Source organism: Euleptes europaea, chromosome 4 (assembly GCF_029931775.1).
Source record: "Euleptes europaea isolate rEulEur1 chromosome 4, rEulEur1.hap1, whole genome shotgun sequence".
Classification (NCBI taxonomy): domain Eukaryota; kingdom Metazoa; phylum Chordata; class Lepidosauria; order Squamata; family Sphaerodactylidae; genus Euleptes; species Euleptes europaea.
The window spans coordinates 9,215,927-9,234,008 of NC_079315.1; the positions used below are offsets into that span (position 1 = coordinate 9,215,927).

The following is an 18,082-nucleotide window of genomic DNA, read 5'->3' on the forward strand; positions in this document are numbered from 1 at the left end:
GGAAACCTTGTGAGGTAGGTGGGGCTGAGAGAGTATGACTAGCCCACAGTCACCCAGCTGGCTTCGTGCGGAGGAGTGGGGAAACAAATCCACTTCACCAGATTAGCCTCCGCCGCTCATGTGGAGGGGTGGGGAATCAAACCCGGCTCTCCAGATTTAAGTCCTCCACTCCAAACCACCGCTCTTAACCCACTGCACCACGTCGGCATACACTAATGATCCACACGGAGCCCCCAAAGTAGGATAAAAGGCACTTCTTTATTTACTCTTGTATCCTCTTCTCAGCAAAAAGGCAGCTTCTTGTCGGCTGAGGCTTTGCTGCCATGAGAAAAAGATGCCCACCCCACACACACACACCCACACACCAGGTCCACCAAGACCTCCCCCTCCTCACAGCACCACCGTTCTGAGGAGGCTCCGCTGCAAGGGATCCTCGCGGGCCGGTTTGATGGAGCACTCGGACGCTTCCTCTACGTTGCCGCAGCACGACCAGTGGGGAGAGCCCGGGTGGCCTTTATGCCCGTGACCGCAGCCTTGGTAGCCTCCTGCCCCATCAGAAAGAAAGAAAGACATTTGCTGGAGACGGTAACCACTGTTGCCTGGAGACAGACTTATGAAGAAGAAGAAGAAGAAGAAGAGTTGGTTTTTCTATGCCGACTTTCTCTACCACTTAAGGGAGGCTCAAACCGGCTTCCAATCGCCTTCCCCTCCCCACAACAGACACCCAGTGAGGCAGGTGGGGCTGAGAGAGCTCGAACAGAGCTGTACCTTGCCCAAGGTCACCCAGCTGGCTTCGTGGGTAGGAGTGGGGAAACCAACCCGGTTCTCCAGATTAGAATCTGCTGCTCACGTGGAGGAGTGGGGAATCAAACCCCGGTTCTCCAGATCAGAGTCCACCCCTCCGAACCACCACTCTTAACCACTACATGCTAGCTCTCAAACATGCAGTCAGGGGGCCGCATCCCGCTACTTTGTGCATGGGATGTGGAGTTTCCCTGCATCCCTCTCGGTTCCAGCTCTTCCGACACGCGGAAAGGCCATTTCCAGGTCCGTGGACCTGTGTGGAGGAACAGCCACGAGAGTTGTGGGGGCCAAAGTGGGAAAGGACATGGGGTGGAATTGTTTCTCCCTCTTCTTGAGCAGCTGTGTAGGGTTGCCCATTCTGGGTTGGGAAATTCATGGAGATTTGGAGGTGGAGCCTGGGGAGAGGAGGGGGCTGTGGCTCAGTGGTAGAGCATCTGCTCGGCATGCAGAAGGTCCTAGGTTCAATCCCCGGCATCTCCAGTTAAAGGGACTAGGCAAGTAGGTGATGTGAAAGACCCCTCCCTGAGACCCTGGAGAGCCACTGCCGGTCTGAGTAGACAATACTGACTTGGATGGACCAAGAATTTGATTCAGTATAAGGCAGCTTCATGTGTTCATAACCATGACGAGATGACAGAATCTGCCCTCCAAAGGTGCCATTTTATCCTGGGGAACTGATCTGGTTTTGGAGATCAGTTGTAAATCCAGAAGATCTCCAGGCCCCACAACCCCAAAGGGGTTGATTTCGCCCCCTTGCCCCTCCTCACTCCAGATCACCCAACCCACGTGGTCATTCCTCTCTATGGATCCCAAAAGGTCAGAAATTATCTTTTCGGAGATCAGAAGGCGCTGCGGAAATGGAGAAGAACATGGGGGAAAACCTCCATGCACAAGAGAGTTGGATACTGCCCAGGAGCTGGACCAATAAAGGGGGAAAGGAACTAAATATGTCTCTTATCTGTGCAAGGACAGGCAGAAAATATTATGATAATAGTTAGCATTTATGTAGTACTTCAGAGTGTTCAAGCAGCTTCACATTCAGGTTAATTTCTCTGAGACACGAGCATTGTAGATCAGTATTTTTATCCCCATGTAACAAAGAGAGGGAAGTCTTGTAACAGACAGCATTGTGGATGCTGGACAACGCGCACAGAAAGGTAGTGAGACTAAGCATGGCATCCCTGTCCACCACCTGTGACCAAGTGTGCTGGCCCTGCCCAAAGTATGTGCAGTCTGTACATGCACAGACGCTCTGCCAACATGAAGTGAATGGGCTTAGGCATGGGTTATACAATAAAAGGTTATACAATATAAAGGTTATGTCAATACAAAATATGTATATATTTGTGTTGTATGTTTACATGGGCATGCTGGTTTGGTAGGCTATTGCAGGGCCTTATATATGTTATTGATTTTAACCTGTAATAAATATAGACATATTTTGTATTTATATAATCTTTATATTGTATATCCTTTGGCATTGGATGTTGATTTTTTTCTTGACCTTTGGGTACTTAATTCTGTTGTTTTTAGGGTTAGGTTTCCCCACCCCCCTTTTTTGTTGGTGTAGCTTCTCCAGGGAATATGCAGTTATTTCAGAAGTCCTTCAAATGTGCACAAATTCTGTAGCCTTGGGCGAAACGCATATAGAATTTCTATTCTGAGAAATAAAAATATATTTTTACCTATTTTGCGCCACTGGCCTTGGCCTTATCTTTATCTCCTCAAAAAGGTTGGGGACCGATACTATGAATGATACTAACAAATACTATAAACAGCTATCGGTGATACCTCCTTTTTGAGAGGATTTCTATTCCTACCCCCTACCCTGTTTTAAACAGCAGTCTCTGTTGTTACCAGTTAGCAGTTCTCTTACAAAGGGACTGCTGAATTACAACTAATAATGAAGCTCTAGACTATGCATTCTCCTGGACTTAATAGAGATCTGGGATTCCTGTCTCACTACCAATGCTGATTTCTCCACACCCAGGGCCGGATTTAGGTTTGATGAGGCCCTAAGCTATTGAAGGTAATGGGGCCCTTTATATGTCCAGCTGACCTTTGCCAACAACAAATTGTAGCTGTTTTTTGTGTTGAATATATCTATATGGTAATTTATGGACCTAATAGGTATCTAAAGCTATTTGCCCATAACAAAATATGTATTTTATCAAAGTAATTGTTGAACTGAAATACAATTAAGAAGAAGTATATTAATAGTGAAATAATTATTATTTCCTTTAAAAAAAATTTGGGGGGCGGGCCAAGAGAGTGGGGCCCTAAGCTATAGCTTGTTTAGCTTATACTTAAACCCGGCACTGTCCATACCTACAACCCCTCTGAATATCACACCTAATCCAATCATGCCTGCTAATGTCATTGACTTGCTTTTGATATTTACATTGCCATCGGGTGTCTGAATTCAATCTTCTCTACTTAAGGACAGATGGATTCACATTCTAGCTGTACCTGAAGAAGCGAGTGGTGGCTTACGAAAGCTCACACCCTGCCAGAAATGTTGTTAGTCCTTAAGGTGCTACTGGACTCTTGCTCTTTTCTACTGCTAGTGACAGACTAACACGGCTACCCATCTTGATCAGTCTTCATTGTTACTGATGTCTAATGGCGCCGGAAGAACTGACATGACATTGCTCACAGGCCAGGCAATTTTTCCAGTGGGGTAGGGGGAGACTTACCAGGCATGGTCCCCCCGCAAGCGCACCGTGCCGCTTTTTTCCCGCCGCTGGAGCAGAATGTGCAGCAGTGGAAAAGGCCGAGGTGTTGACGGAACTTGCTCTTCACCGCCATGGTGAACGGGGATCCCTGGGGAGGACAAGTTGCCACAGGGACAGGTTTGCATCCCACAAGCCACGCTGAAGGATGACTTCATCGACTGGGACAGTTATTATTGCAAGTAAGCCTCTGCAATCATCTTGAGAATAAAGACGGCTAAGAGATAAAATTAGCTGAAAAAACATTTGCTAGCCTTAAGCAGAAAAGTGTATATAGAAAGACACCATAGAGCCATTGTTCGAAGAATGCATAGGACATAATCACTTTTTTTTTTCAGCCTTGATTTTATTTCCAGCCTTTGTTTTCTTGAAGTATAGTTACCTGCACGTGTTGCCCTCTGACAAAGATGCTGATGGTGTATTTGCCTGGCTCCTCGGGGGTGTAAGAAATGTGGTATGTCCCATCTTGGTTGTCACGCACGACAGCCTTGGCCACACTGGAGAAGACAGAGAGGAAGCCGGTCATCGGTTTTCCATGCAAAAAGTGGGTTTGTTAAGCCCCACGTGCAGGAGGTTTGTTTAGATCGGGATATTGGCCCAACACAGAGGGCAGAATTCATGGGCCAAAATCTTCCCATTCATTTGACACATCTATCAGGGAAGACCCAGCAGGGAATCTGGGAAACCTGGGTTCAAATCCCCCCTATAAAAGGAACCCCATGGGTAACCTTGGGCGTTGGGTTCTCCACTGGTAACAACAGCAGGGTATAAATGTCTAAATAAATACAAGATAGCTAGATGATGCCAGTGTATACAATCTCATCTGCTTATTATGGCAAGGTCTGATGCACAGAAGGAGAACACAATTTCAATCTGCCCCCAGCTTCCCCATGGGGGAAGCATTGACAAACATGACTCTTCCTTAAATGGTTCAGCCCATTCTACCACCTCATTCTCTTGCATGAGCCACGCACCCCCCAGGTGCGCTTTGTTGGAAGCGTAATACCCCAGACGGCTGTTATTATCACATATGGTGGACCCGTCCGAAGCTACGGCTGTATTGGAAAGCTATTTATCAAGAACGTCAAAAGATGTTTCAACAATAATTTCCCTTAGATCCCAAGTATATGCTGCTCGGTATTATACCATCAGAACTATCTCCGCAACTTAAAAGATTTATTTAAATATGCTTTCACGACCGCCAAAACAGTTTTAGCGAGGAAATGGAAACAATCACTTCTTCAAGATATAGCAGAATGGAAGGAAAAACTGATGGAGTATGCTATTATGGCAAAAAATGACCTTTATGATCAATACAAGTAACGATGTGAAACGTGAGCAGTTTACTGCAAAAAAGGAAACTGTTATACTGAAGGTTGAAACTAACAATAATAATATAATGAAATAGACACTAACAAATGTTAACTGATGGGAGTATGCTACTATGGCAAAAAATGACCTTTATGATCAATACAAGTAACGATGTGAAACGTGAGCAGTTTACTGCAAAAAAGGAAGGTTGAAACTAACAATAATAATATAATGAAATAGACACTAACAAATGTTAACGGTATTTAGGTTGAATTTAAATCTAGAGAATATCATTGAGATTAGAAAAGGGTGTAGAATTGCAGGGCAATGTAGTCTGTATGATTTATTTTGGTATTCAATTTTCTTTTCCTCACACATATAATTGTAGGTTGGATATATTTTCTTTCTTCTTCCCCCTGTTCCCTTTTTGTACGCTTCCTTTATGTAATAAAATAAAATTTAAAAAAAAAACCACACAAAATAAACAAAGAAGGTGCGAAAAAGGCCAACACTTTGCATACAAACACGAACACCCCAGTGGAACAAACTACCAACCCGTCTTTTCCGTCTTTGTGGGAAACGGTCACTCGGACTGGCTCTCCTCCTCTCTCCAGCTGTTCGCCTGACCCATCCTTACACAGAAGGGTTAAGGCGACCGGCTCACTCTGACGGGTGCCGCCAACATCTGAAAAAAGCAGAGCAGAAGGGGAAGATGCATGCCCAGCAGCAACTGACCCCTCCACCTCCCTGCACGACCACGTCCAGCCTGCCTTCAGACTCTCAAATTGGATGAAGAAGAATCCACCGGAAGAACATGAACAGAAATGGCAAAGATTTTACAGAAGACACACAGTGAATCGAAGTTAGAACTAAACTGAATATAGTTACGATCTCAGAAACCAGTAAGACTAGTAAGAATAGTTACTATGAAAAATGTTATTGTGATATTTTGATTAATAAGTTTTGACATAGCCTAAAATAGAAACTAGATCAATAGAACAGAAATCAAAATTTATTAGACAGCGATAACACAGTGATAAAAATGTACAAGACCTGTCCAAGACGCCAACCCAATAAGATATTGTATCTGTTCCTCACCCCTTTTTTTTCTTCCCCATTTCTGTATACCCCCAAAAATAATAAAATATTTATTAAAAACAACAACAACTCAACAGCACATCCGGTGGGAAGATTGGCCTCAACAGTCCCCTTGCCTGGTATTAACTTAACGTTATCAATATTTATGTTAGATGATGAATAGAATCTAGGGAATTTAAAACAAGCTAATTTCTTGAATGTTTGCTTTGCTGGTCAATCACCGTAATAAATTGAAATTGAATTGAATAGAATCTAGGGAATTTAAAACAAACCTTTTTTATCAGAATATATGGAATTGAAGAGGAATCAATAATCATTAATCTTGATATAATACTTTGCATTATCTGTATTATAAAAACAAAGTTTGAATAAAAGAGTAAGTAATCCATTTGAAAAATAATCTAATGTGGCTAATCCTTGATAGGAAGTATAAGGTAGATAGGAGGTAACAAAATTGTATGGCATTTGACCTTTGTCAGCGTGGTGTAGTGGTGAAGAGCGGTGGTTTGGAGCGGTGGACTCTAATCTGGAGAACCGGGTTCGATTCCCCACTCCTCCACATGAGCGGCGGAGGCTAATCTGGTGAGCTGGATTGGTTTCCCCACTCCTCCACACGAAGCCAGCTGGGTGACCTTGCGCTAGTCACAGCTCTCTTAGAGCTCTCTCAGCCCCACCTACCTCTCAGGGTGCCTGTTGTGGGGAGGGGAAGGTGATTGTAAGCCGGTTTGATTCTTCCTTAAGTGGTAGAGAAAGTCGGCATATCAAAACCAACTCTTCTTCTTCTTCTTTTCCTCCTCTCCCCAGAATATGAATAGCTTGTTTTATGTTAGGGAAGCATATTGTAATGTATTGTTTAATATTGTGTTATGTTGTATGATATTTTTGTATTGTTTTGTCTTGTATTGTACGTAAATGGGAAAATTTAAAAAAACCTAAAGAACAAACAAACAGTCCCCTTACCTTTCCCTTGCAAGACACACTTGGTCGGGTCAGCAGCTCGGTTGAGAACGGCCCCAAACATCTCGTAGCCGTGAACCAGGCCCGCCTTCTCGTGAGGAGAGAACTGGATCTTGTCGTCGGAAACCGGGTGGGGGTGGAAGTCCACGCTATTGAGCCTCCGCAGCCGGTTCTCCACCACTCCTTTGGTAAGAAGGATCTCGAGGTCCGAGCCGCCGGCGAGCAGACGCTGGGTGAAGTCCACTCCGGTCTGCATATCCAGGAGCAGCTGTTCCAACTGGGCTTTCTGCAAATGCAGTTGGGTCTCCCGCTGGACCTTCAGCTCTTCCAGCGACCGCAGCAGTCTATCCCGGTGCTCTTCGACGGCCCTCGCATACCCGTCGGCGAAAGCGCGGATCTCCAGAGCCACGGCTTCCGCTCGGCGACCGAGGCTCTCCCAGACCCCTTCGATGCGGCTCAGGGCCCCCCGCAGGGCTCCTGCGTGCCCCTGGGTGGCCTTCAAGAGCTCCCGGATTGAGTCCCCGTGCTTGTGGACGACGTTGGCGGCCAGGTTGCACGGATGCTGCCGGTGGGCCCCGACCACGCACTCCTGGCAGACGGGCGAGTCGCATCGCTCACAAAAAAGCTTCAGCTCCTCGGAAGGGTGGGAAGGGCACTGGATGGGCTTCTCCAGGCGGGTGAAGCCCTTCAAATCCTGCAGCTCCACGATGGCGTGAGAAGCGGTCTTCTTCTGCCTCCTAAACATATAAGATATCAAGCTGAGCTTAGAAGGGTACAGGACTGCCCTAGGTAGCAAAAAAAACGTCTGAGGTTCAGGACAGACAAAAGAAAAGACTTTCGTACCACAATGGGCAATTAAAATAAGAACGTTAAGAACATGAGAAAGGTCATGCTGGATCAGACCAAGGCCCATCAAGTCCAGCAGTCTGTTCACACAGTGGCCAACCAGGTGCCTCCAGGAAGCCCACAAACAAGACGTCTGCAGCATTATCCTGCCTCTGTTCCACAGCAACTAATATAATAGGCATGTTCCTCTGAGACTGGAGAGAAGAGGTGGGCATCATAAGAACATAAGAAACGCCCTGCTGGATCAGACCAAGGCCCATCAAGTCTACACAGTAGCCAACCAGGTGTATCTAGGAAGCCCACAAACAAGACGACTGCAGCAGCACCATCCTGCCTGTGTTCCACAGCACCTAATACAATGGGCTGGCTCATCTGATCTTGGAGGGAATAGGTGTGCATCATGACTAGTATTCATTTTGACTAGCAGCCATGGATAGCCCTCTCCTCCTTGAACATGTCCCTCTTAAAGCCTTCCAAGTTGGCAGCTATCACCACATCCTGGGGCAGGGAGTTCCACAAATAAATGAATGGATAGGATAGGATAGGATAGGATAGGATAGGAGGATGGATGGATAGGAATATCCCTGCTGGATCAGACCAAAGCCCATCACGTCCAGCAGTCTGTTCACACAGTGGCCAACCAGGTGCCTCTAGGAAGCCCACAAACAAATTCATGAAGGATAGGTCGGTCAGTGGCTACTAGCCGATAGTGACTAAAAGGAACCTCTAGGGTTGCCAGCTCCCAGTTGGGAATTACCTTGAGATTTTGGGGGTGGAGTCTGAGGAGGGCGGGGTTTAGGGAGTTCAATGGGGTATCAAGGTGGGGCTGAGAGAGTTCAGAGAGAGCTGTGACTAGCCCAAGGTCACCCAGCAGGCTTCATGTGGAGGAGTGGGGAATCGAACCCGGTTCTCCAGATTAGAGTCCGCCGCTCTTAACTACTACATACACACTGGCTCTCGTGAACATGGAGCCTCTCCTGGGTATTATCTCATTTGCCAAAGAAGTGGGCGTTAAAGGCAGAAAAGCCACCCACACTGGAGCTGGCCCTTTCATGCTGGGAGGGTCCGGGGGGTGGGACACCCACTTGTGAGCCTGGCAGCAGAACTGGCAGAGGCACACCCGGCAGGCTTGGCACCGCTTGACGGCCTCCCCGTCGACGCAGAGGTCGCAGGCAACGCCCAGGCCCGCCCCCTGCAAGGCCTCCAGCAGCACCCCGTTCAGGGCCAAGTGGTCCGTGGGCAAGCCTTCCACCCCGCCCGGCGGCAAATCGACTTCGGCATCGCAGACCGGGCAGAGGATGCTGAGCGCCGGCGGCGACAGGTGGTTCTGCTGCTGGCCCCAGAGCCACGACCCATCCGAGCTGGAGTCGGAGTCTTCGCGGTGCCAGGCCAGGTCGGAGAAGGGCTCCAGCCGCCCCAGGCACGCGGTGCAAAAAGTGTGCAGGCAGGGCAGGATCCGGGGCTCCAAGAACAGCTCCCCGCAGAGAGGGCACCGGCTGCGAGACGGCACCTTTGGCGCGGCGGGAGCCTCAGGCGAACCGTCCCGCTCGTCTTCGCCCCGAGAATCTGACATCTCCTGAAAGACAAAGGGTGTTAAAAAATGGAACCCCAAGGAATTGATTTGGGATATGACCTGAAAAGGGTTATGAAAATAATGCTGTTTGTTCTGCACCAGACAAAGTGGCTTTTCTTTGGTTGACCGCCATTCTTCTATCACACACATGAACACATGAAGCCGCCTTATACTGAATCGGACCCTCGGTCCATCAAAGTCAGTATTGCCTACTCTGACCGGCAGCGGCTCTCCAGGGTCTCAGGCGGAGGTCTTTCCCACCATCTACTTGCCTAGTCCGTTTAACTGGAGATGCCAGAGACTGAACCTGGGACCTCCTGCATGCCAAGCGGAGGCTCTACCACTGAACTATGGCCCTTATCCATCACAGAGACGGTAGTAACATTTCTTTTAGCTGCCATGAGAATTCGGGGAACTAAGGCCATTTATGCAGGGTCATTTTGATGCTCACTCAAAGCTCTTTTTAAAATACGACCTTTAAAATGCCTATTCACAGTGCCAATGCAAATGGAGAAATTCCACCACCACCACCACTCGCCTGCTCCTTCGTTCCTTCCATTAGCAATAGACGTTTGCATAGCTAAGCAGCGGCTGTGATTCTTCATGCTTCCTTGAGTGGATGCTTCGAGGCAGGGGCGGAGCAAACACAAAAGGTTGCGTTAAAGGGGCTCTTAAGAAATGCGAAGCAGCTATGCGCCAGCTTCGCAGTCACTTCCTGAATGGTGGCTCAGCATGAAAAAATTATATACACACACACACACACACACACACACACACACACACACACACACACACACACACGGGGCCTTCAGCCTAGAACACGCTGCTAATTACCAAGCATAAATGTCCCAAGTGTAACTTACCCTATAGCTACCATGAATGGATTTGTCAAGGGAGTTTTGTCACCCCAAGCAAGATAAACTCTTGCTTGGTCCATGGCCATAGGGTTGCCAACCTCCAGGTAATAGCTGGAGATCTATTACAACTGATCTCCAGCCAATAGAGATCAGATCAGTTGGAGAAAATGGCTGCTTTGGCAATTGGACTCTATGGCACTGAAGTCCCTCCCCTCCCCAAACCCCGCCCTCCTCAGGCTCCACCCTCAAAATCTCCCAACCCAGAGCTGGCAACCTTAATTGGTTAGCTAGGCCCAAGCCAAGCCCTTGCTGCACTGGGAGGCATAGTCTGGACCCGGTGGCCGGCAGGCTGGGCCCAGGAAGGCTCGCCGGTCGCCTGTGGTGCCTCACTGCAGCCCCAAGGAGTCGCTTTTTCATCCGCGGCTGATTTCAAAGCCACAACATTTTTAAAAGACTTCAAAGGGAAGCTTCAACGTGAAAAGGCTGAAATTGATTTTATCGCCAATGTTGATTCCACGAAACTTCAACTCGCTTGGGCTGGGATTGCCTACTAGACTAGAAATAGGGCCAGTGACTAGAAATAGGACCAGTTCTAAGTATTTTTGTCTTCCAAAGCCAGCCCCCTCCCTTCCGCTCCCGGGTCAACCCCTGTGGCAACTGGGTTGCCAACCGCCTGGAGGTGGGGGGGGGGCAAAATTCCCATCCTTCTGATAGAGCACTGGTTCCCAACCAGGGGTCCGTGGACCCCCAGGGGTCCACGAGAACTAAGTTAAGGTCCGCGAAACAAAGTTCTAAACCCATAATAAATTAACATTTTCAATTAAAACTTCTCTATTATAAAAATATATATTCAAATATTATTCTAAGTTTAATGTTTAACTAACAGTTATGATTAAAGTTTATTTTCAAATTCCTGGAATTTTTATTTTGAACCTTGGGGTCCCTGCACCGAACAAAAAAGTCCTAGTGGTCCCTGGTCAAAAAAAGGTTGGGAACCACTGTGATAGAGGCTTCAAGGGACGTCATTTGCCAGGTTGGGCAATTCGCCTCCCTGTTGTGAAGAGCCTCCCCTGCCCATTTCCATGCAGGGCATTTTTTCCCAGGCCTGTTGGCAAACCATAACCGGCAATTCAGTTGGGACCCCGCGAGAAACAGGGACCCTCTTGGCTGGCGCTCCCCCCAAACAGTCACTGCTGGTGGGGGGGAGGTGTGGTCCAAGAGAGGAGGAGGAGGAGGAGGAGGAGGAGGAGGAAGAAGAAGAAGAAGAAGAAGAAGAAGAAGAAGACCCCTCTCCTTCCAGCCCAGCAAGGCCGGATCGGCCAGACCCCCCCGGCCTCCACCCGGTCGCGCCTCCGCTCTCCTCCTGGCCGCCGCCGGACTCCCTCCAGCCCCCGCCTGCAGCGCGCCCCTCGCCCCGGCGCCGGGCTGCTCCAGCTCCGGTTGCTTCGGCACCGCTCACCCTGCGGGGCTGCAAACCAGCTTTCCCGGGCGCCTCCGTGCAGATCGGCCGCCCTCCCTCCTCGGAGGCTCCGGCCGCCCCCTTCTTGCCTCCCGTCCGTCCGCCCCTCCGTCCTTCCCGGGCTCGCCGCAGAGGGCGCGCCGCCCGGCCAGCTGCGCCCTGCTTTACGCACGGCCGCCGGGAGCGCCTGGGAGCGTCCGCCAGCCCTGCCCATTGAGGCCTGGACGGTGGCTGGGTCAAAAAAATAATAAAATTAAAAGCTTTTGGAGAAAAAGTTATTGTGAGGGTCCCTGACCTCCCTGTGCAAATCCCATAAAATCACTTGTTCAGCCAGGCATATAGAAACAAGGTTCTTTTATTGGAATCTACAGAAGATACAGTCCACACACTGATAAAAGTTGCAAGTAAGCCAGTCTGCTCAACTACAGAATTATATCCCCTACAGGGGAGCAAAAGGTCACACCTATGTTATGGGAAGCTACAAGACAGATGGGCACGGTACAGACATCAATCGTCCCCAGAGAGCTAGTTAGGGTTATCTACTTCCCAAGGCCGGAATTGGCAAGAGGGAGTGAACCAAAGCGCGGCCAGGGAAACACAGCAGGGGAGGCACTCGTGAGACATACCAGCCAGGGCTTGACAGATATGGTGCCTGACACCGGGGAAGGCCAAATGGTCTGAACTGCTTTTACGAGTCCAGTTGGGAGGGGGGAATTGGGATAACAGCACACAAAGACATACAGATCCTCACAGTTATTAGGGAAACTAATAATTGGATTAACGGGAGAGTGAAAAGAGAACCTGCCTTCTGTCTAATGGGAGTGCCGCAAAAAAAAAAAAAGCCTAATAATGATAGGGTTCTTTGTCCATATAGTTTTGCTGCTGCAAGATGGCTCAAGTTTGGAAGCAAGTGAATAAACCTTCAATTCGGGCAAAGAGAACCTGCATTTTGTTTATTGGGAATGCCGCAAAAAAATATGAGCAACAATGACAGGGTCCTTTGTCCATATAGTTTTGCTGCTGCAAGAATTGTAACCACTCAAGTTTGGAAGCAAGTGAATAAAGCTTCGATTCGGGCAAAGAGAACCTGCATTTTTTTTAATTGGGAATGCCGCAAAAAAATATGAGTCGCAACGACAGGGTCCTTTGTCCATATAGTTTTGCTGCTGCGAGAATTGTAATCGCTCAAGTTTGGAAGCAAGTGAATAAAGCTTCGATTCGGGCAAAGAGAACCTGCATTTTTTTTTATTGGGAATGCCGCAAAAAATATGAGTCGCAATGACAGGGTCCTTTGTCCATATAGTTTTGCTGCTGCGAGAATTGTAATCGCTCAAGTTTGGAAGCAAGTGAATAAACCTTCGATTCGGGCAAAGAGAACCTGCCTTTTGTTTATTGGGAATGCCGCAAAAAAATATGAGTTGCAATGACAGGGTCCTTTGTCCATATCGATTTGCTGCTGCCAGGATTGTAACAGCTCAAGTTTGGAAGCGAGTAAATAAAGCTTCAATTCGTGACTGACTGGAGAGAGAAACTATGGATGTATATGAGGATGGCCAAAATAACAGAATTCCTACGTGGAAAAGATGTGGAAGAATTTAACAAAACTTGGGCAAAGGCTGTCACATACTGGGATAAATGGGCAAAAAATGGATTTTACTATTTTAATTAGCGAGTTATAGAAACTAGTTTTAATATTTTTATATTTTGCTGTTAATAGATATTTTTAAAACTGTTTAGACACTTCTTCGGAAGTCGGGTGATGGGTCACTTTTTAAGGTGGGTGGAGGGTTGAAGGGGTATCTTGGTGTTTTTTTTTTTTTGGAACTTTATAATTTTGTAACCATGAATGTATTAATAAGTATATATAGGTACTCTTTTTGTATTTTCTTTTTTTAATTTTCTTTTTATTATTATTATTGTATTTGTTTGTTTTGTTTGTTATAAAAATAAAAAAAAATATTAAAAACAAAACAAAACCCAGCCCTGCCCAGAGACCTGCTGCGGCCTCTGAGCGGGGAGGGGTGGCAGGCAGTGGCGGACCCACATTTCTGGGGCCCTGAAGCTTGAACGGTAACGGGGGCCCCTTTGCAACCAGCAACGATAGGGCAACATCCACTTGGGGGTTACCACACTTGTTTTCCCAGCGATGTATTAAGAGTTTGGAAATGTTATAAAAAACACTGTTCGCACTTTCTATGGGGGTTACCGCACTTTGTATTCCCAACGATGTATTAAGAGTTTGAAAATGTTATAAAAAAATACTGTTCGCACTTTCTATGGGGGTTACCGCACTTTGTATTCACAGCGATGTATTAAGAGTTTGAAAATGTTATAAAAAAATACTGTTCGCACTTTCTATGGGGGTTACCGCACTTGTATTCCCAGCGATGTATTAAGAGTTTGAAAATGTTATAAAAAAATACTGTTCGCACTTTCTATGGGGGTTACCGCACTTTGTATTCCCAGCGATGTATTAAGAGTTTGGAAATGTAAAAAAACATCGCTTTAAAAGGGTTTTTGGATACCGCAGCTTTGGTCGGAAGACGTCTTCACAGCTAAAGGGGCCAAAAAAAAGTTGCTTCGGGGGCCCCTCCGGGATTAGGGGCCCTGAAGCTTAAGCTTCATTAGTTTCACAGTAGATCTGCCTCTGGTGGCAGGAGTTGGTGGGCCTGGGGTTGGCAGCCTCCAGGTGGTTAGCCAAAATTAGACACTTCTGTGTACAATGTAGTTACAACCAAAAGAACACAATCAGGGAACCCATGAATCTCAGGGAACCCTACTAGCCTTGTGAAGGCAGAAGGACTTTAATACTACCCATGGGGAGTTTGTGAAATGGAATTCTGTAGAACTGAGAACCAATACCAACTGGAGAAATCAGGTGGCAGAAGAGGAACTGAAGAAGAACAGAAACGGCCGTCTTCCTCTTCTGCCTGACATCTGTGAAAAGAAAAGATGAAAAATTATATAACAAATTAGTACTATAGATATGGCATAGAACTGACAGAGAATACTTTCTGTATCTCTTTATTGGATGTACTTACCTGCAATATTTAGCGTTTAAACCTGTTGGTTTAAGAAGAAGAAATTTCACTGGTTGGAGTGTTAGTATATGCTATTGTTAAGATTAGATAGATATAGGATTTGTGATATTGAACTTTGTTGAATTTTGAAAATTGTGTCTGTGTTTTTTTGGTTGTAACCTCCAGGTGGTGGCTGGAGATCTCCCGGGATTACAACTGATCTCCAGGTGACAGGGATCAGTTCACCTGAAGAAAAATGACCACCATGGACTTCATTGCCATAGAGTCCAATGGCCAAAGCGGCCATTTTCTCCAGGGGAACTGATCTCTATCGGCTAGAGATCAGTTGTAATAGCAGATGATCTCCAGCTAGTACCTGGAGGTTGGCAAACCTACCTGGAGAAAATGGCCCCTTTGGAAGGTGGACTCTATGCCCTTATACCCCATTGAAGTCCTTCCCCTCCCCAAACTCCACCCTCCTCAGGCTCCACCCCCCAAAATCTCCAGGTATTTCCCAGCCTGGAGCTGGCAACTCTAGGTGGGCCCCAAACCCCAACCACCAGGTACTGTAACAACTACTCACTGTACTAGTAGCAAAAAGCTGAAGAAGAAAGAACTAGCACAACTCAATTATAAATCAACAATTCATTAACAAGTGCTACAAATGAAGCAAAACCACCACTAGGTGTACAATATATACAATTATTTACAATGGAAGTACAATAAAGGTACAAAGAGCTGGATAGAAAAGTCCAAAAGTCTTATCCAGGGCAATTCTTCTGATCCAAAGTTGATCAGTAGTTTCAATATAGTTGGCACGAAGTCCAAACAATTCCAAAGCAGGAGGAAACGCTATTCCGGATATTTTTTAGCGCTTTCACCAAAGCACAGCTTCATCAGCCTCTCAGTGTGTTTGAAGCATACCAATAGGGAGATATATAATCCAATCTATTTTTTCTTTTTCTTTTCAATTCGTTCAAACAGATTGAACGTATTATTATTTATAAGTTTCTTTTTGCAATTTTTAAGTTTTTATAAAGGATTTATGGCTCCCAAAGAAAGGGCTGCTAAACCTTCTGAGTCAAGTAGTAGTAGTCATTTAGGATTTGTAGTCTCTGTTGATAAGTTTTTGTTGATAGTTGATAGTTTTTGTTGATAGTTAAGGCAGGGGTGGGGAACCTTTTTTCTGCCAAGGGCCATTTGGATATTTATAACATCATTCACGGGCCTTACAAAATTATCAGCTTCAAAATTGTGTGTGTGTAAAGTGCTGTCAAGTCGCAGCCGACTTATGGCGACCCCTTATGGGGTTTTCATGGCAAGAGACTCACAGAGGTGGTTTGCCAGTGCCTACCTCTGCACAGCAACCCTGCTATTCCTTGGTGGTCTCCCATCCCAATACTAACCAGGGCTGACCCTGCTTAGCTTCCGAGATCTGACCAGATCAGGCTAGCCTGGGCCATCCAGGTCAGGGCAGCTTAAAAATTAGCCTGCTACATTTGGTCAAACATTTAGCCAAGAGGCATGACCAGAGATGGCTCCGAGTGTCTGCCACATAGTTTCTCCACAGCCAGGGTGGACAAGGGTTAACACAGTTTCTTGGGTGGTCCTAGCGGCTCCATAGACTCTTCTGCAAGGGTGGGGGGAAGGTTCCTTTTCTCTGCAAAACAACTCACATCCACCTTGAATAGAGGCTATTCTTGTCTGCGGGAGGGGGCAGATCTCCAGTCTTAGATCCTTCTGAGCGAGAGATCTGCCAGGACCCACGAAGGGCCAGACCAAATGATTTCGCGGGGCCTTATCTGGCCCCCGGGCCTGACGTTCCCCACCCCTGATTCAAGGCATCAATATTAAATAATAAATATAAGTAAGACATTCATAATAAACAAGATGTTCATAGATGAATAGGGAGCCAGCGTGCCGGATATTGTCTCAGCTTTTCCTGATTATTTCAGCAAAGGTTATTGTTTAGGGTCGAGCCACCTGGGGGTTGGCAACCGTAATCGTAGCGGGAGTGGGGGCTGGCGTGCAGGGCCGAGGCAGGGCTCTGGGGAGGGGGCTGCAGGTCACACCCCGTAGGCGGATCAGGGTAAAAGAGTCAGGATTTTTGTTCAGCCTTCGGCCGGCAGTTTCTCCCCCTTCTTTTTTTTCCTGCAGTCAACAGGTGACACACCTGAGCTCAGCCCTGCTGCAGGGTAAGCTCATTATTTCTCCTCTCGGAATCAGACGTGCTCTCCTGCAAGAGGCTCGGCAGCGCAGTTGTTAGTGGAGTGGGGCAGCGCTTGCTGGGGTGGGATTCTGGAGCGTCAGGGTAGGGATTCTCGCTCCACATCCAGATGGCTTCCCTCCTGGTCCTTCTCTGTCCCTTGCTTCTCATGTTGCCTACATACCATGCAGGTAAGCAGCAACAAAAGGGATCTTTCCTCCTTCTGTTCTCTAAATCAGTGTGCGTGTGTGTGGGTTAAATAGGAAGTAGAAGAAGAGTTGGTTTTTATATGCCGACTTTCCCACTTACGGAAGAATCAAAGCGGCTTACAATCACCTCCCCTCCCCCTGTGCGGTAGGTGGGGCTGAGAGAGCTGTGACTGGCCCAAGGTCACCCAGCTGGCTTCGTGTGTAGGAGAGGGGAAACCAACCCAGTTCACCAGATCAGAGTCGGCCGCTCTTGTGGAGGAGTGGGGAATCGAACCCGTTCTCCAGATCGGAGTCCACCGCTCTCCACCACTTCGCCACGCCGGCTCTGTTCCTGAACTTGCCCCCCCCCCCAAGCAGCTACCTGACCTTAAACTGTGTTCCCTTTCCCACTGACGACGAAGTACATTGCTCTCCAAATATAGCGGACGTGACGGGACTCCTCAGCACTCCGGGTGTGTGGAAATCAAAACCCGGAGGAGGTTGAATCACTCAATCGACCTTTATTGGCATATACTCAGAAACACGATGTAAGCAGAACACAAAATTCACTGTCCATACATTTTTGATTTAAATATGGTTTAGACTTTAGTCCTTTTATTGACAACATCCATCAAAAATTCCGCCCCCTTTAAAGTGACTTCAGGAATAGTATCATGCCACAAAAACCGGCATACAGAGAGGATTCTTGGCTAGATTTCATTTTATCAGTCAAGGGTAGTTTTTTTTTTTTTTTACGAGGGCCGTCATGCAGGTGTCAATTTATGATTATATGCTGTAGCGTATCGTGTTGTCTCAAGCCACAGACACATAATCTTTTCTCAAAAGTAATATTTTTAAACCCGCCATTTAGTACCGCCGAAGGGAAGGCATTCAGCCTGGCGAGCATAAATGCCTTCCGTTGAAGGGGTCCCTCAAGTATATCAGCTGTAATCCCCCATATTTAACTTGTAAACCGAAATTAAGAGGGGAGCATGTAGGTGGAGTAAATGGACACATTTTCTTGTTATTCA

The 18,082-nt window shown here is 47.1% G+C and overlaps 1 protein-coding gene across 1 annotated transcript; it reads right to left on the bottom strand.

Moving 5' to 3' along the window:
• Positions 1 to 390: 390 nt before the first annotated feature.
• TRIM45 (tripartite motif containing 45) lies at positions 391 to 9,321 on the bottom strand. The gene is made up of 6 exons (XM_056849224.1): positions 8,834 to 9,321; positions 6,906 to 7,639; positions 5,403 to 5,532; positions 3,919 to 4,033; positions 3,501 to 3,627; positions 391 to 545 (listed from the first exon to the last, which is right to left on the bottom strand). Exons 1-6 carry the CDS (start codon positions 9,319 to 9,321, stop codon positions 391 to 393), a joined length of 1,749 nt encoding a protein of 582 aa, XP_056705202.1.
• Positions 9,322 to 18,082: the final 8,761 nt, after the last annotated feature.